Source organism: Petaurus breviceps, unplaced genomic scaffold (assembly GCF_028583685.1).
Source record: "Petaurus breviceps papuanus isolate PSGF00001 unplaced genomic scaffold, PetGlider_PUasm1.0 387, whole genome shotgun sequence".
Taxonomy (NCBI): domain Eukaryota; kingdom Metazoa; phylum Chordata; class Mammalia; order Diprotodontia; family Petauridae; genus Petaurus; species Petaurus breviceps.
Window position 1 is genome coordinate 2,033,566 of NW_027186308.1, and position 22,505 is coordinate 2,056,070.

General features: G+C 52.1%; 1 protein-coding gene across 1 annotated transcript in view; it reads left to right on the top strand.

The window, feature by feature from the left end:
• COL6A1 (collagen type VI alpha 1 chain) overlaps positions 1-22,274 on the top strand; it is a 40,630-nt gene extending 18,356 nt beyond the window's left edge. The window contains exons 16-35 of the mRNA XM_069100311.1: positions 608-670; positions 763-816; positions 911-946; positions 1,494-1,556; positions 4,110-4,172; positions 7,590-7,652; positions 8,207-8,269; positions 10,161-10,211; positions 10,467-10,502; positions 11,131-11,193; positions 11,867-11,932; positions 13,655-13,690; positions 14,135-14,171; positions 15,264-15,272; positions 15,828-15,961; positions 17,267-17,376; positions 18,532-18,715; positions 19,114-19,300; positions 20,087-20,116; positions 20,522-22,274. Of these exons, the coding sequence (XP_068956412.1) occupies positions 608-670; positions 763-816; positions 911-946; positions 1,494-1,556; positions 4,110-4,172; positions 7,590-7,652; positions 8,207-8,269; positions 10,161-10,211; positions 10,467-10,502; positions 11,131-11,193; positions 11,867-11,932; positions 13,655-13,690; positions 14,135-14,171; positions 15,264-15,272; positions 15,828-15,961; positions 17,267-17,376; positions 18,532-18,715; positions 19,114-19,300; positions 20,087-20,116; positions 20,522-21,144 (1,971 nt within the window). The 3' untranslated portion in view covers positions 21,145-22,274. The remainder of the gene's footprint in view (positions 1-607; positions 671-762; positions 817-910; positions 947-1,493; positions 1,557-4,109; positions 4,173-7,589; positions 7,653-8,206; positions 8,270-10,160; positions 10,212-10,466; positions 10,503-11,130; positions 11,194-11,866; positions 11,933-13,654; positions 13,691-14,134; positions 14,172-15,263; positions 15,273-15,827; positions 15,962-17,266; positions 17,377-18,531; positions 18,716-19,113; positions 19,301-20,086; positions 20,117-20,521) is intronic.
• Positions 22,275-22,505: the final 231 nt, after the last annotated feature.

Here is a 22,505-nt window from a genome sequence, read left to right on the forward strand (position 1 = left end):
CACACAAACACACACAGACATACCACACACACCACATACCACACACACATTCACACAAAAACACACAGACACACCACACACACATGCGCACACTCACACAAACACACACTACACACCACACTCACACAAACACACACAGACACACCACACACATACACACTACACACCACACACTCATACAAACACAGACACACCACACGCACATTTACACACACATATTACACACCACACACACTCACACACACATTCATACACACATGAGGAAAGGAAAGGCTGTGTGTGTCCACCCCAGACTGAGCAAACCAGTCCTCATTTCTTAGAGGTGACTGGCTCTGACTAAATGGAGTGGCCGATTTAATCAAAACATTCAAACTAGGCCTGAATGTACACAGAGCAAATGCTGGGAATCACACTCTGAGGACGTGAGGCCTGAAGGCAATGTCTTTGTGCTCTGAGGCAGTGAGAAGGGCCCATAGGGAGTCATCAGCCTGAATGGCGGGGCAAAGAGGATTTTCCCAATCTGGACAACCGTCTCTGACGGCCGCCATGCTGCTGCTGAGGACTCATCCATGCCGACATAATGAAGCTCCCTGTGGTCTTTTTCTAGGGCTCACCTGGAGAGAATGGGGAACCTGGAAGACCAGGAAACACTGGACCCCCAGGAGAGGAGGTAAGGGCAGGGCCTGACCCCAAACACAATGGCTTTCCCAAGCCAACGATATGTGGTGGCGAGGCATCTGTCCACGTCCATCTTTATCCTAGGGTCAGCCAGGAGAGCCAGGCCCTGCTGGAGAGAAAGGAGAGCAAGGTGACGAGGTGAGTGAGAAAGGTCCTGTCTTGGTTTCTTGTTGGGGAGGCTGAGTTTCATGGTCAGAATCCCAATGAATGTCTTTTCTTATTTTCAACCTAGGGAAATCCCGGACCTGACGGCCCCCCTGGAGAAAGGGTGAGACCAGCCTCCTTTGTGGGACAGATGTTGTGCCTACTGGGGTCACCCCATTTAAGCCGGGGCAGGGACCGTCTGATCTTTTTGGCTTTCAACATGATATGAAACTCACCTATGATGTGAGCCCGAACGGGCTGACTTTCTTCACTGACTGGCAGTTTCCTCATGGGCATCATGTCTACATAGTGCGTGGGGGCCTTGAAAGAACACAAAACTTGGACCAGTCCTTGTCTGTCTTGAGCAGGGGTTTTACTGCACCCAGATGATTGCATCAGGGGTTGTTCGGTCACCACTTAGACCCAGGCTGCCTCTTGGCGTCCTAGACCTGGGCCTAAGAAGTGAAAGGGCTGGTACGATGGTCCACCTTGAAAATATAGCCAAGAGATTGAATTGAGAGTCTCCCTGCTTGTAGCAGACAGTGGAACATGCCAAAGGACCTGGGCTAGATAGTGAGCAGCGCCCCCACAACCAGGCACACTCAGCCTGTGCTCCCCCCAGGTGGTCCTGAGTACGCTGGATTCTCATTGCTTTGCCTCCTATTGAACAGGGAGGTGCTGGAGAGCGAGGCCCACGAGGAACTCCTGGTGTGCGGGGACCCAGAGGCGACCCGGTAAGTCATTTTTCAAATCATTTGTTTCCAATTAGGGAAATCAGATGCACTGCTAGACAACAATTGGTGTCCCATTGAATGAGTGATGGAAGTGTCCCACACCCCACCTAGATAAACCAGCAAGGCCCTTGGTTGGTCAGAGCTTCATTGCATCCACAGGGCAGTTCAATCACCTTTGGGACCCTAGGGCGTGGCCTGGTCGCCTCCCTGAATGTGTGCAGGTGTGGGAAAGCACAACAATATTATGTCTAAGTCTCTAGAAAATAAGATTCGCTTCCAAGTGGGCCTGAATTCTCAGCTTTGAGAAGGTATCGCAAGCGGCAGAGAGCTCAGGGCTGGGAGATGAGGGCAGCCCTGGGCGCTGGGCAGCATGAGTGGGAGGCCGGAAGCCCATCCTGTAAGCCTAAGCGAGGTGGCAGCGGTGTGTGGGAGGGGGCTGTCAGTCACAGTTTCCCCAGGGAGAATGCTCTGGGAGTCAGCAGGAAAGTATTCTGTGGTTCTGACTGCTCCCTGAATCATCCCTGGGTCTAAAATATAGTCCCAGGCAGTGGGCCCACAGATTTGGCCAAAGTCAACATGGCCAGAGGGTGTGGCGGCCATGCTGTGCAGCTGGCCCCGGAGGCTGGAAAATGCAGTACGGACACTCTCCTGAGGTGGAGAAAGGGGGTGCAGAGCCGTCACTGAGACACGGAGCTGCCTCGTGGGCTGTCTCCCTCACTGCCCCTCAAGTGCCCAGATCAGATGGCTTGGCAACCAAGACTGTTAAATTCATAACGACGCCCACAGAGAAGATGGAGGGAATGTCTCAGACCAACAGCCCCTGGCAGGAAAGGGGACTGAGGCAGAGCAGGGAGCCCCTGGAAGGGCCCCTGGCCAATAGGACAGGAATAAGGGCCGGCTGCCTGGCTTGGGCGTGGTCTCCTCCCTGAGCGGGAGGAAGGACTCACCCAGCTTTACCTCCAGGCTTCAGTGAATGGTTAAAGGCTCCAGCTTCTCCAAACCCAATTCTATGCAATGACCAATAAATTAGACATGGAAGTCGTAGCAGGAGGGAGGGAAGAAAAGAAGGATGGATGAAAGGGAGGGAGGGAGGGAAGGGCTGTGACTGCAGGATAATCCAAGATAGAGAGAGAGAATAAACATTTTAAATGTAGAATTCCTTCCTTCCTTCTTTCTTCCTCCTTCCCTCCCTCCCTTCCTTCCTTTGTTGTACTTTGGGGACCTTGCATTAGCTGCCACACATTTCTTACCTAGATACAGCCTTTTTGTCAACCACAAACAGTCTAGGTTTAAGGCTTTAGAAAATGCAGTGGTGTGTCTAAACTTCAGGCAGTCAGAGGTGTTACCACAGATTCAGAAAAAGGTTGGAATAAGCTCTTGGATACCCTCGGAGCTCTGTAATGGGTTACTAGGGGAAATGAGCATTCTGAGGGGAGAGGGGTACCATGGCCAAGGAGAACAGGAAGACCATCCACAGTGGGTCCTTTGGTGCCACAGTGACGATGGGACCCTGGGTTCAATGTCTCATGCTTCTGACCAGCCAAGACGACCTTTATGTCCTTGGGGTGAAGGGAGCAGGACGTGGGGGCAGATGGCAAGTTCCCTGGGAGCCAACCTGCTCTAATTTGGCTATTTGGAAAATGCCACTGACAATAAGGAGGGGGCTGCCTGCCTCCTCGAGGCTCTCTCCACTGCCTGGGAACAGGACTTGGGTTTCTAAAGGTCAGAGAGAGGAACAAGCTCAGCTTGGCATGGCTGGCTGTAGCTGAAGTTCTGGTGGTGAAGTTCTCTCCTGGGTTCTGGTGTCAGCCATGACATGAGCCCTGGTGCCCACTGTAGGCCCCCATGCTGTAGCCCACACAGCTCTCATAGCTACAGCAACAGAGCCTTGGGAGCAAACGGTCAGAAGGTGAGAGGTGGAAGGGACCAGTGTGATCACCCAGTCCCCATTGTACAGAGGAGTAAACTGAGGCCCAAAGACTCAGCTTCAGGGACTAGAGCCAGGGATTGTGCCTCATTAGGGACCATGAAGTTTTAGAGAGAGAGCAAAACTCCCTTAGTAAATACGGAGAATCATCTATCTGGAGGTCAAGGGCCACAGGTGTGACATTCGGGCCTCGAATCCATCGATCCTGGCCCATGTGGGCCTAAATCTAGGCTTCTTGACCCAAGGTCTGTGGGCAGATTTCAAAGGGTCTGTGAACCACCTGAAATAGGTCCTATCTTTATTTTAATAAATTTAGTTTCCTTTGAAAATCTAGGCAGTTTATTTGATACATTTTAAAACATTATTTTGAGGGTTCCACAGGCCTTAGCAGACTGCCAAGGGGTCCTTGACAAAAAGTAGGTTAAGAACCTTTGGTCTAAATGCTCATTCTCAAAACGGGTTTTGTAAGAGATAGCTTCCAGCTTTCCCTGAAGACCACAGCATAGATTTTTAACATTCCTTCCTTCTCTTGCCTGTTCTGTAAGCTGGTCTAGAATGGAATGTTGGTCTAGGTGTTGGGGTCGAGGTTGGTATGGATTTATAGAATCTTCTTTTTCTCCTTCCAGGGTGAGCAGGGGCCACAAGGTGACCAAGGCCGAGAAGGACCTGTTGGAGTCCCTGGAGACCCAGTAAGACCCCTGACCCTTCTCTCATGCTATATCCAGATGATTCCCTTAAGGCGAATGGTGGCAGACTCAACAGGTCCAGAGCCTGGTTCCCCCAACCTCTTGACCCACTCTGCTCTGCACCCCCTTGCCAGAGTTCCATTTTTCCTAGTCTTCTTGTTCCTCTCAGATGAATGGGGGCTTTAGGAGGGGATTTTCTTATCAGTTGGGCCTTCCAACAGCAGTGTTTGAAAACTCATCAGTGAAAACTCTCCCCAAACGTGGGTATCAGGGTGTTCAACACCCCGTTCACTCCTGACTCTCCTGGGCTAAATCAGAGGCCAGAGAGTCAACAGATGTGGGATCCTAAATATTTGGGAGGTGTTCACCACACCAGATTGTGCTGGGGGCTCTGAAAGGCATTTGGCTTGATAGCACGGATGTTCTTTTTTATTTCCTGTTTGGAAAGGTTGGATGTGTGCATGTGTGGACAGCCTGTGGACTTTTCCCTTAGGCCAGAAGGATGGGGAAGGACCAGACATGTCCAGGAAGACAATTCAGGGCACAGTGGGGCTGGGGACATTTGTTTAGTCTTCCTGGGAGGGAAGATGGCCCTACTTTGTTCCAGATGTCTCTCTTCGGGACTGCTGGACTTTACCTTAAGTCAATGCCGCTTCACATTTTAGTGACAGGCTAGAAGGGTCCCAGAGGTCTGTGTAATGGATGGAGTGTTGGCCTTGCAGCCATGGAGACCTGAGTTCAAATCCCACCTCAGACACTCATTAACGGTATGACCCTGGGCCTCACTCTCCTCCTCTATAAAATGACAGAGGTGGAGCTTGGTCTAGACTCCAGGCCCTCCTCCATTCACTCCACAGGGCATCTGGTCTGACCCCTTCATTTCATAGAGGAGGAAACCCAGGAGGGCCCAGAGAAGGGAAGCGACTGTGGCAAGGTTACCTCCACCTAGCAGGTGACCAGGCTGGCTTGTGATTCTAGACGGAGCTGTGTGTGGTGCCCAGGACACACGGGCTGTGGGTATGCCAGTCCTGGCAGACATCTTGCAGGGATGTGAGGGCAGTGACAGGGAGCTGGGGCCCTGGCTCCAAAACAGCTGTCCCAGTTTCTTTGAATTTGGAGTCCAGGCCGGAGCTAAAGTTGTGGGTGTTTATTTTGGCTTTCTGCAGTACAGATGAAGGCAAAGCAGTAATTCTTCCTTAGGGAAGGTCTGGGAACGATGGCCCATGCAGACAGCTTTCCCTCCTGCCCCCAGTAGCCTCAGCCCCTGCACCTTCACCGTGGAAAACTGGCCCCAAATCTGCTGAGGTGACTGCAGTGATTTGCACAGCAAAGGGGCTCCCCTTTTCTCCCTCTACTAGTCTAGGCACATCAGGGCCCTGTTCACGTCTTGTCTCTTTTTGCTGAATCTGTTCAATGAGTCCAAAGGAACTGATATTTTGACTTGAAAATAATCCATCTCTCAAGTCTAAAGGAAAAAGAAAATGAGACCTCAAAAAGCAGCGTTGGGTCTGGAGCCGAGAAGAGCCAAGACTTGGAATCAGGAGCCAAGCCCAGACTGGCAGTGCTTTGAAGGCCACGGGGCCTGCACCCAAGGGAAATGCCCCTACCTAACCCCGACGCCCCTGGGTGAGGCCTGGGTCAGACTGGCTCAGTGGCCTTGCCACCTATTGCTAGCAACAAGACCACTCCGGTAAGCCTTGTCTCCTCCTCCACAACATGAAAATAACAAAAGGCAGACAGCCCCTCACACGGGCTACTTTCTGCTCCCGTGGCCAAGAGCTATCGGGATTTCCCAGAATCTTGGAGCTGGAAGGGATCTCAGGCCTCCTGATCAAACCTGTCCCTGAGTAGGAATCCCCCCTCCCCCACCACCCCTCGAGGCAGCCCCTTCTTCGCTGGGACAGCTCTGTGGCTCCCCCTCATTCCCTTCCATTTCCCCTCTGACGCCAGCAGGGCCAACCTAATCCTCAACGCAACTGCGGCGCCCTCCCTACACCTGCTCCTCCCCACGCTAGACCCTCCCTTTCTTCAGGCACCTTCCTGAGTCCGTGCGCCTCCTTCTTCATTCTGCCTCCTAAAGGGGCCCAGAACTGAGCACAGGCCGGACCACAGAGGTTTGGTCAGGACGCTGGGTCTTCGTCTGCTTGGCGGAGCTGACTCCTGTCCCGGAGTTCTGGGTGTGGCTCTCCTCTATGTTCTGGAATCTGTCCTTCACCTCCCCTCCTACCCCGGAGCCTCTGCTGACTCCAGTCCCCAGCTCTCCTGTCCCTGCGGAGGACCCCAGCAGCCCCAGGCACCAGGCTCACAACCTCAGGCCCCTCTGCGCCTTCTTCCCGGCTCCCACTCCACCCTCATCCTTTGTGCCTCTGCACCATCTGTCCCCCAGGTGCCAGTGCCGACCCTCGCCCCTCTCGGCAGGTCCCTTGAGGTAGCTTTGTCTTTGCTCTTCCCGCCCCAAGCCTCCAACCCTTCCCTCCAGCAAGTTTCCTGAGACAATCCTGCCCTCAAGGAGCTCCTAGTCCACTGAGCTGTCTGGATGGAGCAAAGCCTTTACTCAAACCTGGCTGCACGTGGACACTCAGCCTCGGTGATACCAGTGCAGCCAAACCCTGGCGTCCGGGGAGACTGCTGCCCGTTGTCTCAACACCAGCCCCCGATGAGATGTAAGAAGGGAAGAGGCCGGAGAGTCGAGCCCCGAGAGAAGCTCATTTCACAAGAAGCAGAGGAAGAAGAGGAAGAGTCTGGAAAGAGTGAGCGCCAGAAGAAGACAAGTCCAGCATCTGTGGCTGGACCCGGGGAAGGGCGTCGGCCGGCCTTCCACAGGAGCCCCTTTGGTTGATCTTGGCGTCAGTTTTGCGAACCTCTTGGAAGCTCTCCTGGTTCCTTCCGTGATGGCTGGTGCTGGGAAGGCTAAAGCTCAGTGGTTAGCGCCATTTATAGGCAGGGATGCAGACCTCCAGAAAGCCAGGTTCAGAGCAAGAAGAGACCTCAGAGGCCGTCTGGACACCTCTTCACCTTACAGACGAGTGAACAGGGGCCCTATGACCCTGGAAAGGGATATTGAGAGGAATTTGAACCCAGGTCCTTTGACTCCAGAAGGGTCCCCCGCCATGACAGCAGCACAGGCCATGGTGTGAGGCCCAGGAAGCTCGCCTCTTGCCTGCCCAAATGCCCCGTTTATCCCATGGGCCTCATGGACCAGTGTCCTTGGGAGTAACCCGACTCCTATGTAGCTGGACCACAGCCTGGCTATGGGAGGCAGGCCAGGTTGGGCTAGCCCAGCAGGCCTGCAGGAATCTAAGGCTTCCCAAAAACATCGTCCATGTGTGTTTCCCTGAGCAAAAACCCTCCCAAATGGTTGGGAGGTATCCTGACTGGGACAGCTCAGGCCCAAAACTTATAAGTTCTGTTCCCATGCAGGGCGAGGCTGGGCCTGTTGGACCAAAGGGCTACCGAGGAGATGAAGGCCCCCCCGGAATCGAGGTGAGTGTCTGGGGAGGCGTTGGCTGGCCCAGCCTTGCTCTGTCCCTGAATGTTGTGGGAGTTCTCCTCGCGAGGCTGGGCAGCAGAATTCTCCCAACTCGTCTGCTCCCCCACTAAATTTATTTTTGTAGTATGACTTTAATACTAAGGTCATGCATCTACTTGGAATGAAGTGTGGTGTGAGGTATTGGTTTAAGCCTAATTTCTGCCAGATACTTTTCTGGATTTCTCAGCAGCTTTGCTGAATAGGGAGTTCTATCCTAAGTAACATTGTGGGGTTGGATCCTCCACAGGGGGTTCTCTCCTCTCCCCAAACACTCCTCCCCATTTACTACCCCTAGAATAGCCTCCTTTCCCAGACACATGTGACCTTCCTCTCCCTCTTTCCCCAAGTCCTCTCCTATTTTGGCTTGAAAGACACAGCTATATCTTCTCACCCTAGTCCTCTGGACCTCATAAGAGTTTCTTTGGGGGGGGGGGCATGAATTAGAACTTAACGGAGACCCCAAGCCCTGAAAGCTAATCTGATTACCCTTCCTCCTTCTACTTTTTAGGGTCCCAGAGGAGCCCCAGGCCTCACAGGTCCCCCTGGAGATCCTGGGCTTATGGGTGAAAGGGTAAGTGAACTCATCAGTTACTAAGGGCTGCCACCAGCTCAGGAGGGAAGGTCCTGCCTCTGGTTTTCCTGGACAGGCACTGGAAGAAGAGGGCTGGGGGATCTTGTGTAATAGCCGGGGAAAGGGCACACATTGCAGAGTCCGGCAGCCTGGAGGGAGAGGCTGCCCATGCACTAATCCTCAGTACCGTGTGGGTGGGTACCAACAGCAGTGTCCAGGGATGACAAAGGAGAGATGGAGGAAAGGCTGGAATAAGCATTTGGACATTCCATTCGGAAAAGCACAAAAGCAAAGCATCTCCATCGTTAGCTGCAGATGACTAAACCCTCCCCACCCCATACCCCTCTCCCAGATACAGAATCTCTTCCATGTGTGCACCTTCCATTGACTTTCAAACGAGCTGAGTGTGCTGGCAGCACATGGGATGGCCAGGTGGGAGGCCTCCGAGAAGGGCCCCGTCACCCAAAGCCAGGAAGCCCTATGGCCAAGATGAACACTGAAGAGGGGGTACAGATGGGGAAAGAAAAAGAATTGTCTCCCACCCTCTTCCTTTCTGATCCAACCAGGCCAGCTCCTAAGGCTTGGCATCAAGGCAGCTTCCTCAAGGCCCCTGTAACTGGGATCTCTTCACTATCTGGGGCAAAAGACATGGAGTTGAGTTGACTGAAATGAGCAGGAATTGGCTAGAAATCCAGTTGCCTGGGTTCTTATCACGAGGCTGCCAGGAATTTGCTCTGTGACCTTGGGAAAGTCACTGACCCTCTATGGGCCTCAGTTTCCCCATCTGCAAAAACAAGATGGCCTTTGAGATACCTTCTGGCTGTAGACTGACCTTAAAGATAACACCACCCTATACAAACTTATGTTATTGTACACATAGGGAAGATTCTACTTATGTGATGTTCCTCTACCATTCTCCTCCCAAATAAAAAGGGCTGACCACAGAACTGGGCCCTCCCAAGCTTGGATGTCATCCATGAAATAACATGGCCAGCAGGAAAAGACCTGGGGAAAGAAGATGCAGGGTCATAGTCACCATGGCCTTTCTCTTCCAGAGGGTATCTATTTAGAATAGAGAGGAGCCATCTCTTCTGGACCCTCAGTAGTAGGGACTATGTACGTGTGAGATCACGTGGGACTGAAGCAATGAGGATCTCAGACCCCAGGAGCCAAGTTTGGATGAGAAGTAATAGAGATCTTGGCCCCCTCATGGAGCCTCCAGAGCTCAGGGCCCATGTGAATGGGATCAGAGATTGTCATGGGCAAAATCCATGTCTCCCCAGGCAAAGGCTCACCACGGCATGGCAGCCCTGCCTAGAGAGGCTTGGTCCTGGTGCCAAAGCCTGTCATGATTTTCATAGTCAGTCTAAGAATAGGTACCAGGCTATGCAGAGAGGAACAAGGGGGCTCAGTGGCCCCATCCCCACCCACCCCCCACCTCTCCATGTGGTGCCAGGAGCTCCCAAGGGGCTGCACTGCTCTCCCAGCCTTCTTCAAACAGCAGATGCTGTGACTTCCTTTATAGCCTGTGGTTATCCAAACTTTAGACTACTTGACATTTTTGTGTGGGAGATAGCTCCAGCTTTGTAAGCACGATCCGTCTTGAGACATGTCCATCTGGGCCCTGGTCATGCAAGCCGGACAGCTCCTCCTCACTGCAGGCCAGAGAAGCCACTTTCTGGATTGAGGCAGAGAGGACGCTCTGAAATCTGGGCACCGGGGGCACCCAGCCAGAGAATTGCTTCTTCCTTGACTGATGGGAGGGGGTGTAGATGTGGGTGGGGCAGTACCCCCAGGAGGACTGCAGAGAAGGTCAAGGCCAGGGACAGGACTTCTCCCTTATGCGACAGGGAGTTCTCAGTCATTCTTTGGGTATCTGTTTTTTTTCTAGGGTGAAGATGGGCCCCCTGGAAATGGAACAGAAGGCTTCCCAGGCTTTCCAGTAAGTCATCTTTTTCTTAGGAGAATTTAAAATTTCAAAATTTTTTGGTAAAATTTAGAATAATTTTCCTGCCCCTCCCCACTCCTAACCAAAAGGATTGGCAGCCCAGTGACCTTGGGCAAGCCCTCGCTTCTGTGGGGCAGAGGCCCCTTGTCTGCCTCCCCTCAGGGCCAGCCCCACTCACTGGGCGTAATCACACCATCCTCTGTCTCACAATCTGCTTAAACGTTTCCTCTCTCCTTTTCCCTCCCTCAGGGATATCCAGGGAACAGAGGCCCTCCTGGCATAAATGTGAGTATAGGCCACATTCAGGCCTCGGTCCCTTCTAGACGCCCTGTCTAGGACAGTCAGAGGTTGTTGTGACACCCTGGTTCTATTCTACCTCTGTGACTTTGGGGGCTCCCAGCATGGGCAGCTCTGGAGGACTTCTCTCCAGCCCAAGGCTCTGCTACCATGACCCAAACTAGAATGACAAGATAGGAACCCAGTCTTTCCCTGCAGGATCTTCCCTTCTACTGCCCGGGTCCCACCCAGCCAAGGTCAATGGAAGACCGTGACTTAAGTTTCCAGAGCTAAATTAATCCACCTTGTCTCTCTCGATGCTGCCCCTTCCTGCGCCTTGGGATTCTCCCATCCCAGAGCAGAGCTAAATCAGGGTTCCATGGAGCTCCGTGGACATGTGGGCAGTGCTGGGGTCATCTCCCACTCCCCAGACTCTGGGATATTTGGGCTTTCATCTCCCCGCAATGGACACTATGCACTACCTGTGTCAGATTGCCTCCGCTCTGATAACCGTGCGTGAATTCCTTAGTCCCACACAACAGGGTCATCACATGGCCACGTGCCATAGCAGGTGTCACATGACAGGGTTCACCAGGGCCCCCGCCATTAACCAGAGCCATCTTTTCCCCATGGGCAGGGCACTAAAGGTTATCCCGGTGTCAAGGGAGACGAAGGAGAGGCTGGAGACCCTGGCGAGGACGTAAGTCGTGACCAGACAGTGACTGCTACCCGGGTGCTGGGAGGTGCCCAGACACACGGGGGGAGCCTTCCCCCAACACCAGTGGCTTCAAGGTGGCCTTTGGTTGTTCCCAGACACCAATAATTTAAAGAGAAAGAGCCAGGCAATCTCTTCCTCAATATGCTAGGGTGAGGGCTCCTCAATGCGAGTCTTCACACCCTCTGGTAATCCACATAGCAGCCCATGTAAGCCTTCTCCTCCTGGGCTCCCTTCCTTTCTGTCTCCCATTCAGCCTTCCCAGGGACCTTCCTCGGGCTCAGCCACTGGGGGCCAGGGCACCCCCTGGGCCATCTGTCCATCTATGCCCCCCCGACTCACACACATTTTCTGTGGGATCAACCCACTGCCTAGTTCTGTCACATGTGTCCCTGATGGTGCCTCCTCCTTTGCCATGCAAGCCTCACTGGTAATAAGCTGCGGCCCACGACTGTCCTTCCCATTGCCTCTTGGGGCACCCACACTTCTGTCCTCCAAGAGAAACACCAGTCCACTGGGAGTATGATCCTTCCTCTCAATCACAAACCAGTTTAGGACCCTCTGGCCTAGCACAAAATCCAGCTGGGGCAGAAAGACCCTCTTGGGATGGATTCACCATTCTCCATACCAATGGTGGTCTTTTGTTGCTTTCTTCCAGAACAATGACATCTCACCACCAGGGATTAAAGGGGCCAAGGGCTACCGAGGCCCAGAAGGTCCTGCCGTAAGTAGCATCAATGTGCTAAGAACATGAGAACATCCAGAAAGCTCAGAGGAGGGCAGAGGAAGGACAGGAAGAGCTGGGGGTGGCGGGCCTTCTCTTTTTGCTTATTTTCCCTTTTTTGGCGGCTTCTAAGGGTCCCTCCCTTTGAAATGCAGCCCAGCTTCAAACAGACCAGCTCTGGTTCCTGGCCTTGGAGCCAGACAATGTCTGGGAGCCCCTCTCCAGCTAAGACGGTGGCGCGAAGTCCAGAAGGGCCATTCTAAGCTTTCTGTGAATTGTCTGACGTGGCCGCGTCAGCAGACGGAAACCTTGTCTCTCTGGCATGGACTGTTTGGCTGCGCTGCTGGGAGAGAGTTTATATTAAGTGATGACCAAGCCAGGAGCCAAGCTATAGGGCAGTCCCCTGGGTGCCTTCGGGCGTCAGACTTTTAGGGCTCCCAAGGGCACCTCAGATGGGGACAGTCGGCTGAGGGAAGGCGCAGATCTAAGGGAAGAGAATGGGAACCACCAACCTGTGAGGGGTGGAAAGTTAGAGAGAGAGGACTGGCCCTGACTGTGGAGCCCTTTAAGTGCCTGGGGCTGGGGGAATAGTGGGTACAGTACGAGCCTGGAGTCAGGGAGAGCCTAGTCTACTCAGACCCTTCAGTCTCAGTGTGCTCCTCTGTAAAGGAGAGTAGTAATGCCTGTGGCAGCTAGAGGACTGGCTGGAAAGCCTTTGCATTAAGTGTTGATGCTTCTTATGAAGACTCATCCATGAGAACTTTCCCCAACATCTTGGCAGCACCACAGAACAGTGACCCCAGCCTGATCAACTACTGGGACTGTTCCTTTCACATCCAAAAAGCTCTGGGCCCCTCCAAAGGACGGTAATGGCGACACCCTCAGTACCCTCTACTGGGAAAAGCCTCAATGAACCCAGGGTCTCCTCATCTGAAAAATGAGAGGGTCATATGAGGTGGCATCCTAGGTCTTCTCCAGCTCCAAGGCTAGGATCCAGTGTGTATGCCTATCCCACTCTTGCCCATTCCTCCTTGTGGCCCACGGAAACCATTTGTGAAAGAGCTGAGCAGTGGAATGGACCAGAAGAGCTAACCCACCCACTCAAAAATGCGACAGGAATCCTCAGCATCCTTCATCCCCCTCCTGTCCTCCCCATCACCACCATAACTGGTTTTATATGGTATCATAAAGTTTACAACGAGCCCCAGACATGATCCCATTTAAGCCAGCTCAGCAAACCCCCTGCAGCCAGGAGGAAAGGTGGGCAAGGTGAGGAGCTCTGGTAAAGGCCAGCTCCTGCACCCCCAGACTAGGGGTTGGTGACTGGACTCTGGGGCTTTTGGCTTATTCTTGGCCTAGCCACATGGGCCCGTGCCCGAGTGTAGCAACACACAGCAAGCAGTTCTTTCTACCATTCCCTTTCTTTGGTGTGGATGCACACTCACTTGAGGACACCCATTAGGTGGGAGAATTCTACAGCCCGAGGGGACCGCTGGCGATCCAGATCTCTGCCCAAGTATCCATCAGCAGAAGCATTCTGGGCCCTGGGTGGGGGCTGTGGACAAGCCATGGCACAGATTCTGAGTGGTGGGGGCTGCCCCTCTCACCTCCGACTCAACCTTGGGGAGGCAAAGGCCAGTGGCTCCTTCTCCTGGATCACTGCTTCTCCCATTTTCTTTACTTTTTCATTGTCTTCCCTTCATGTATTTTTGTCTCACCCAGGGACCGCCAGGACCCATAGGGCCTCCAGGACCAGATGTGAGTAAATCAAGTTCCCCACTGCCCACTCTCTCATAACAACTTCCCTTCTATTAGCCTGAGCTGCAGCACTTGGGAGAGGACTCACTCTGGCGAAATCAATATGGCCTCAGGTCGTCATGGGACTTAAACCCAGCATCCTGCTTCCAGAGCCAAGCTGGAGGGTCACAGAGTCCCCAAAACTGAGAATCTAAAATGTGTAGGGATGTAGGGGGCCCGAGGGAGGTCCCTTCTCTGGACCTCTATTTCCCTGCCTGTAAAAAGAGGGGGTTGGACCACATGAATTCTAAAGCCACAATGGAGGCTCTCTGGCCTCCCATTTTCTCTAGGGCTAGGCCTGGTCACCCCAGAGTTTGCAATCAGCCAAGTGGCCATCTTCCCACTGGTGTGTCCAAAGGCTTCTGCTCCCTACTGACTGATGCTTCTTGTCTCTCTCCTGCTCAGGAATGTGAAATCCTGGACATAATCATGAAAATGTGCTGTAAGTGCTCACTGTGACATTGGAATGACTCAATAAGCATGGCTGGGGGGTGTCTGATTTTTGGAGGGAGGAGCCCCCCCTCAGTTAAGCAATAAGCCTGAGGCTCAGTGCCAGGGACCCAAAAACCAAACCGGAACAGGCCCTGCACTTGAGAAAATCGACCTCCAAGAGAATAGACTTCCTGAGGTGTGCACGCGTAGAACACTCTCAGGTTACATCTTTGCACGTTCACCATAATAATGCCTGGAGACATGTGGCATAAATGTTCCTCTCCCCAGTTTACAGATTAGGAAAGCAGAACATCCAGGGAGGTAAGGGGACTTTCCTAAGGTCACACAGCCAGGAAGTGTCCAAGCCAGGATGTGAAGCCAGGCCTCTTTCCCCTATTCCCTGCTGAACAAGGGTGACCTAGCCTGGCATGTTATAGATGAATGAAAATGGGGACAATCCCCTGAATCCATTCTGGTGATCCTGCCAGTTAATTATCAGTTGGTCATCAACTATGACCAGCAGGTGACTCCTGAATTCGGTCAAAATGGTGGCCCCACATGGAATCCATCAGCAGGGTCATTAAACCATATAGGCCACTCAGAAAACCACATGTGAATATTCTCTGTGCTCTGTTACCTTTGTATCCCCTTTGTTAAATACTGCCCGATTACACTTTAATCTGGCTTGGACCGCCATCTGTCTGACACCCCTGGAGCCTTGGTGGAGGCTTTGCTGACATTATTCCCACGTCTGCTGTGCCTGCCTGGTATGTCCAGTGCAGACGCTCCAAGAGCAGACGAAGGCCACAACCTTACGTTGTCCCCATTCTGCTCTCCCCTGGCAGCCCAAACCAGACTTAGGGGACTTAGAGTGGTCCTTCAAATGGCTCTATGGGAAGATTTCCCCCATGGGAAGATTTCCCAGACCATGGTAGGATAATCCCAGAATTCCAAAACAGGGACCTCTCCTGCTGGGAGGCCCAGGTCAGGGTCAGATGCAGAGAAAATTGTCCTGGCTCCTTCAGAGGAGCTTGCCCTGTTTTCTGATCACATGAAGTCTTCATTGTGTTTTAATTGCCTCTCTCTTTTTTCTTTCCCCCAGCTTGCTGTGGTGAGTAACGATCACTTTGCAACTCTTTTAAAAATGTGTGTTTTATGTTTGTGTTATTCTTCAGCTGCTGCAGTGTAGCCAGTCCCATTAGGGCTGCAGGAGTTCAGTGTTTGACCACCTCAGGGCTTGTTGGGCTCAGACATAAATTGGGACAGACAGTTCAGATCCATATATCAGAATCTTGTGATGCCTCCAAGGCCAAGAGACATGGCAGCTTCTCTGGGACGTGCTTCCCAGCTGTTGATAAGAGCTGTATCTTGAATGACAGAGAACTTTACAAGAGGATAACAGATCATTAGAGAATGTCGTCATCACTAAAAATAGGGTCTGCTATAATACTGGGGGGGGGCTTTCTCTTTCCTTCTCTGCTATGTCTCAGGCATACTGGAAATCTCAAACCAATGGATTAATAATGTTTGAATCTAAGACTAATGAACAAGTAGATCCAGCAAGGACAGTGTGGTTTGGGTCTCTGAGGGAGCATCTCCTCCATATGCAGCCCCAGGAAGGCTTGCTAGGTGTGCTAACATTCTGGTGTCTCCTGCTTTGGGACAGAGTGCAAGTGTGGCCCCATCGACATCCTCTTTGTGCTGGACAGTTCAGAAAGTATTGGCCTTCAGAACTTTGAGATCGCCAAAGACTTCATCGTCAAGGTCATCGACAGGCTGAGCAGAGATGAGTTAGTCAAGGTAAGACCATTGAACCCCAAAGTGTCAGCATTCCTCAGAAGGAGCCTCAGGGCCTTCCCACTGCCCCACACCTGACAAGAGCTCTTGCCATAGCACACTGCCTCAGCAGCCCTCCAAGATGGTCCACCCCACGCTGGGACATTCCTCACCAGAAGGAAGCTTTGTTTGTCCTCTGAAGTGACCCTGTCCACAGGCTTCCCTTTTGTTCTTAAACACCATGTTGATGAGGTGTTCCCACGGCATTATGCCCAGAAGAAAAATAAGCTATGGCCTTCTAAGCCAATTGCCAAACACTCTGATCCAGTTGGCCATCCCACCATCAGACATTCATTTAAGGAGAGAAAGGGAGAGATCCTCTCCCCACCCACCCCCCTTGTTCCTCTCCACCGATTCTCCAGTTCCCTCCAAAGCTGGGGCTGAATGCACAATGGTGTATGGTAAGAAGGAAGGGAGTGGGAGAGTTCAGGCAGCTCCATGGACACCTTGACCCTTCATAAAGTGTTCCTTGTGGCTACTGCCCCTGGGATGGGAGAACCCTGGGTCCAGACCAGTGGGGAACTCCACAGAAGCCCAGAATCTCACAGATGGAAAGGACCTCAGAGGTGTCTTGTCTAACCTTTACCAGACACATTAAAGCCAACAAATATTGATTAAGTATTTCCTGCAATTGAGAAAGACACTAAAGACAAGAATGAAGCAAAGCTTGCCCTCCAGGAGCTTAGCCCCCTCTACAACATCTCTAAGAGGTGGCTGCCCAACCTTTGCCCAAAGACATCCAGGGAGAGGGCACCAACTCCACAGGCAGGGCTTCTCACTGTTAGGATGCTTCCTTACTTCACCCTAAATTCTTAACTTCACATGGAAAATATAGACAAGAAAAATGGTCTTTCAACAATCAGGCCTCATCTGACTCAGCCTGATTCCCGTGATTTCTCACTCCTGTTCCCTTCCAAACATCCAAGGGGTTCAGAGTCATTAATGCATCCAAGGCCACATCCACAGCCTGCTGTTTCTGTACACCTTGGTTAGCCACCATACCTGGACATCCACTTACACCTCTAAAACAATGTCTGCCAGGAAGGGCTGGTCATATAGTGAGACCGCAGGCTGACAGGAAGAGCCAAGGGCACTGGGCCAATGCAGCAGTTTAGAGACTAAGTGACTAAGTTTGGGAGATGCTTTTTCATTCATTCAGAGGAAAATGGGCAATTGGAGAGCAAGGAGAGAAAGCTTTGTGACTCCTGGCCTTCACTTTTTCATGGGATTTTGACTCTGTCCACTTTCTTCGCAATGTCCATTTTATAGTTTGAACCTGGTGAGTCCCACGCAGGCGTTGTCCAATACAGCCATAACCTAATGCAGGAGCACGTGAGCTTGAGCAACAATAACATCCAGAATGCCCATGACCTGAAAGAGTAAGTCCACCCCCACTCCCCCAACCCCCCGACCGGGATCTGGAGCCCCACCAGCTGCTGAAGGCTAATAGCTAAAGAAACAGTATTGATTTTTGAATTGACATTGGATTCAACTGGAACCCTCTCTAGCCTCCATGTGGCCAGTCTCTCTTTGGAGCCAACACGCACCAAAAGGGGACTTTCCTCCATGGACTTAGTGTGTCTTGTGTGAGTGGAGGCTTGAAGGCCCCCAGGGAGTGGAGCCAGCAGGTGGCCAGGCTGTCTGCTTCTCCCAGAATAGGAGGGGCCGGCCTCTGGGGGCGACCTTGGGTTCCTCTTTGGTCACGTATCTGTAACCTGTGCATTCTGAGCGCAGCATCTTTAAGAGTACGCGTGCCTCCTTTTAGAAGGGTTATCAAATGGGGCCATGACGCCATCTTTTATTTCTTTGAAGATGGGCAAGCAAACAGCTATTCTGCCTTGATTGTTTCCTTCCCCAAATAAATCATGGAGTGAATGGCAAATAGAGACAGCATAAGAAAAATAGAAGCATAAATCTATCCCTCTCCCAAAAGAAAGAATGAAACAGCCTGAGGGCTTTCTGTTGGCTTCCCAGTGTCCTCATCACAGGTGTTTGTCCAGAAGAATTGCTTCCACAATGATGCTTTCCTTCAATTAATCACTCAACAAGCAATTATTAAGTGCCTGCTATGTAACAGCTATTCTTTTAGGCACTGAGGTAAAAAAAAATTAAAGGAAATCAGTGTCTTCCCCCAACAAGGTGACATTCTGTCTGTCCTATGCCATTGCTGCCAACTAAGGACTCTGCCAGATGGGACGAGGAAAGGCCATGAGCATCTATCCTCACCAGTTCACAAATGTGAAAATGGCAAGGGTCAGGTGGGAGACACGGGGCTAACCAAACCTGCCACTTGGTCCCCGGTAGGACCGTGACAATCTGTTATCTTAGGCAGACATAATCTGTGCACTCATTTCTCCATTTGAGGAGAAACTGGAACAGCTGATAGACCAAGGGAACTCTTCCGAATGTGCATTCCCTGTGGGCCAAGGATGTCTTCCATAAGATGGCAGCTGCTGTTAGGACTTTGTAACTGAGGGACGCGTACTCTCCCACTGAGGGAGGGCTTGGGTTCTAATCTCCCCCTGTGACTTCAGGGCAGTGAAGAAACTCCAGTGGATGGCCGGAGGCACCTTCACCGGGGAGGCCCTTCAGTACACCAGGAATAATCTGCTGCCTCCCACCCAAAACGAACGGATCGCTCTTGTCATCACAGATGGGCGGTCGGACATCGAACGCGATACGACCCCTCTGACTGTGCTCTGTGGTGCAGACGTTGTGGTTAGTTCTGGGGCCATTTTAGGTCAGGAAAGGAGAGATGACAGAGTCTTCTTCGTGGATTCTGGCAGATTTAAGGGAAGAGGGCAAATGAACCAAGATCTAATTTAAGCTCAATTCAAAAAGCCTCTCTTAAGCACCTAGAGTGCGCCAGACGCTGTATGAGGCGTTAGCACACAAGGAGGGAAATGAAACCACCCCCGCCCTGCAAGGGCTCCCATTCTGTCAGGGGAGACATGAACACAGATAGATAAATATATGGTCTTTTGAGTAGAGGAGGGATAAGAAGTAGAAGAGAGACTGACTTTCTTCAAAAATTAGTTTGGGTTGAGAAAATCCAAGAGGAGGAAATAAGATTTCTTTAAAGAAGAAAGGTTCAGTAATGATCTTCCTCCCCACAGGTGTTTTCCCTGGGCATCAAGGATCTCTTTGGGGGCAGTGCAAGCCCAGATCAGCTCAATGAAATCTCTTGCCAAGGCCAGTCAAGCTCCCCAGGGAAAAGGACGGGCATCTCCCTTGTCAAGGAGAACTATGCAGAACTCCTAGATGACAACTTCCTGAAAAACATCACCACCCAGATCTGCATCGGTGAGAGTCACCCACGGGTCTCGGGTGGCCGGCCAGCCAGCGCTCCAGTGACTAGTCGCACATTCAGCAGACATGTGATGAGCACACCTGGCACTCATTGCCTGGGACTGTGTTAGGGTGACTTACTCAGTTAGACTGACTTACAAAGTCAGACTCAGGGAGAGAAGTAGGGGCCGGGGCAGCTATGGCTTCATCCAGGTGCTGACGTGTAGGGGGCCAGACAAGCATGGTGCAGGGGTGCAGTGCCCCAGAGAGGAGCAGCCCTGGGAAAGCCCTGGATCTGCGATGTTGGCTCTGCCCAGAATCAGCCCAAAGGGAGGAAGTTCTTCATGGTGAGACAGATGAGTGTTTAAAGAGACACATGCATTGAAATCACAAACTATAAGATCAGAGTTTCAGCTAGAAAGGGAGAATGAGCCGAGTCCCAAACTCTGAGAAAGAGGGGAAATGCCTGGGGACGAATTACAAACAGTCACCAGGATAGGCTGGAGATCCCTGGAGGATGGAGTCAACTGCAAAGGAGGAAACCTTGCTAAGTGATGATATCAGGGAGGTCAGGAAATGGCACGGGGAGGAGGGGGGGCGGTGATGCGTGTTCTTCCTTCCCTCTCTCCTGGCCAGTGGGTTCAGGGTCATGAGAGAAGGTGCACCCCCCTAGAGAGGGAGACCAGGGGTGCACTGACCCAGGGTCTTCTGACCCAGACGAAGCCAGGTTTCTGCAAGTAACAAGAAAGTGATAGTTATGGATGGCTGATCAATACCCTGAGGTTCTTCTCTCTCTTGCAGATAAGAAGTGTCCGGACTACACCTGTCCCAGTGAGTACTGTTGCTGTCTTTTGGTGTGTGTGTGTGTGTGTGTGTGTGTGTGCGTGTGGTGTGTGTGTGCGCACGTGTGTGGTGTGTGTGTGAATGTGTGTGTGCGTGCGTGTGTGTGATGTGTGTGTGGTGTGTGTGGTGTGGGTGTGTGGGTGTGTGTGAGTGTGTGTTTGGTGTTTGGTGGGTGTGTGTGGTGTGTGTGGTTGTGCGTGGGTTGCGTGTGCATGGGTGTGTGGTGTGTGTATGTATGTGCGCGCGCTCGCGTGCATTTGGCCTCCACAGCTTTGACGCCTTCATTGCCCCGCCCCAGCATTGGCCTCATTTTTCCATATTTTGAGTGAGCCGGTGGCGTGGGAAGGAGGAGACAGTAAGAGGCTGTCTGAGCACCCCCTTCCTCCTTCGCAGTCCGGTTTACTGCTCCCGCCGACATCACAGTCCTGCTGGACAGCTCGGCCAGCGTGGGCAGACACAACTTTGAGACTACCAAGAGGTTCGTGAAGCGCCTGGCCGAAAGATTCCTCACGGCTGAAAAGGCCGATCCCTCCTACGACGTGCGTTTCTCCGTGGTGCAGTACAGCGGCAGGGACCAGCAGCGGCCTGACACCAGTTCCCTGCAGTTTCTCCAGAACTATACGGTGGTGGCCAACAACATCGACAGCATGGGCTTCATGAACGATGCCACCGATGTGAACGCCGCCATTCGCTACGTGACCTCCTTCTACCGGCGGGCATCCTCCGACCGGGCCAAGAAGAAGGTTCTCCTCTTCTCCGACGGGAACTCCCAAGGGATCACAGAGAGCGCCATTGAGAAGGCCGTGCAGGAAGCCCAGAGAGCAGGCATTGAAATCTACGTGTTGGTGGTGGGCCGACAGGTCAACGAGCCCAACATCCGCGTGCTGGTCACAGGGAAGACCACTGAGTATGACGTGGCCTATGGAGAGCGCCACCTCTTCCGTGTGCCCGACTACCAGTCTCTCCTCCAGGGCGTCCTCTACCAAACAGTTTCCAGAAAGATCTCCCTTGGCTGAGGCAGGAGCAACGAGAACTTCCTAGCCCAGGAGGCATGTTCTGTGGTCTTCTCCCATCCCAATCCTCTCCCCACTGACCCTTACAAACAGAAATAAAAATGTGACTTGTGATCTTCTCAGCCTCCCAATGAACTTGTTTTAGAGAAGGAAAAAGATCCAAGAAACAGAGCGTGAGTCTGCTTTTTGCACGTCTCCTCCCCGGCTTACAGACCCCCTTGCTTGTAGCTCCCCAGCTGTAGCCCTGCATGCACACCCTTAGGTCAGACTGCTTCTCATCCCTGTCTTCAGTCAGGACCAGCCTGGAAAGCAAACTCCCCGCCTAGTGACCGCCATGTTCACACGTCTACAGCAGAAAGCTCCTGCACTTGGTTGCATCGGCTGAGGACCAATAGTCCCTGATACACCGTGTTCTCTTTCTGAGGGAATATGTTGTCTTGGAGTAGCTCAATCAGTGTTGCTATTGGGAGGAAAGATGGCTTTGGAGGGTTACCTGATAGGCCATTTCTCATGGCTGCCCTTTCTAGGGGGCTCTTGCCATTCACACTCCAGAGCCTTAGGATTCACATAGCCTCCCCCCCTTCCCCTTGACAATCTACATGGCCCATGACAAGGACAAGCTGGTCCAGTGGAAATCAGCCCATACCTTCAGGGAAAAGCGAGGCCAAAGGCCGGCAGAGCCACTGGCCAAGGCGAGCTCTCTCCACGTAGGTGGCGCTTCATAGAGGTGACTCCCTTTCTTGCCAGTGCTTTTTTTCCAGAGTTTAAAGGCACAGAATGGGGAACATTGACAAGGAGTCACATTAGGCATAGAAATAAAGGTGCTCATTTTACTCCCGCTGTTTACATGTCAACTTCCCACAATCCGCTTGAGAATCCGGGCTCTGATGGAGCCCACACAGGGCCCTCCAGCATTTCCATGGTGCTCCTGCTGCAAAAGGATTTCCTTTTATGTTTCTTCTTTTTTTTTTTTGAAAAAATTTCCAAAATCAAATACCACATTTCCCTTAAAACTCATGGTTCATTTTACGTTGTAAACAAAATACCCTTTATCTGCTACTTAATTGTTACTCTTTTGTTCTGCTCCTTTGTGTCCACATCAATAATTTGTCCAAATAAATGTTTTTCCACAAGTTCTTTGCATAGTTGTCTGTAAGGGATTCCAGCATGTTCACTACCTATGAACATAGAGGTGGGAGGAAGAATTAGAGACAGACACTAGTTAAACACTTAGGGAGGGAACTCAAGGATCCCCCCTCTGGAGACACCAAGCAATCCCTTGGCATGGGTCCCATGGACCCTGATGCCAGCACAGAGCAGGGCTTGGTTTCTCCTCGGTTCATGTAGTTCCATCCACTCTGGGG